The sequence below is a fragment of the Buceros rhinoceros genome, unplaced genomic scaffold (genome assembly GCF_000710305.1).
Source record: "Buceros rhinoceros silvestris isolate BGI_N320 unplaced genomic scaffold, ASM71030v1 scaffold30619, whole genome shotgun sequence".
Lineage (NCBI taxonomy): Eukaryota > Metazoa > Chordata > Aves > Bucerotiformes > Bucerotidae > Buceros > Buceros rhinoceros.
Window position 1 is genome coordinate 1,036 of NW_010430220.1, and position 325 is coordinate 1,360.

At 68.9% G+C, this 325-nt stretch overlaps 1 protein-coding gene across 1 annotated transcript in view; it reads left to right on the forward strand.

The window, feature by feature from the left end:
* Positions 1-321, forward strand: part of LOC104499459 (receptor expression-enhancing protein 4-like) — a gene marked incomplete at its 3' end in the record, with an annotated part of 1,242 nt that extends 921 nt beyond the window's left edge. The window contains exon 5 of the mRNA XM_010142967.1: positions 232-321. Coding sequence (XP_010141269.1) covers positions 232-321 — 90 coding nt within the window. The remainder of the gene's footprint in view (positions 1-231) is intronic.
* Positions 322-325: the final 4 nt, after the last annotated feature.

Genomic DNA, 325 nt, shown 5'->3' on the forward strand with positions numbered 1-325 from the left:
CCGCGGCGCGCCCGCGCCTGCGGTCCGGCCAGCCACCAAGGTACCGGTACCGGGGCAGGGTGCCCGGTCTTCCCGGGGCAGCTTCAGCCCTGAGATCCCCACAGGAAATTGCTGCCCCAGCATGGGTGGAGTGAGGGTGTCAGGAGAGGGGTCTCTCTGCAGAGCCCAGTGGGCTCTTGGTGCTTTGGGGCTCAAGGCCACCCTTTCTGTGTCCTCCTGCCCCGTCACCAGAGCCAGGGCGCACTGGCCGGGCGGCTCCGCAGCTTCAGCATGCAGGACCTGCGCTCCATCCCTGACGAGACCCCCGTGCACTACCAGGACCACC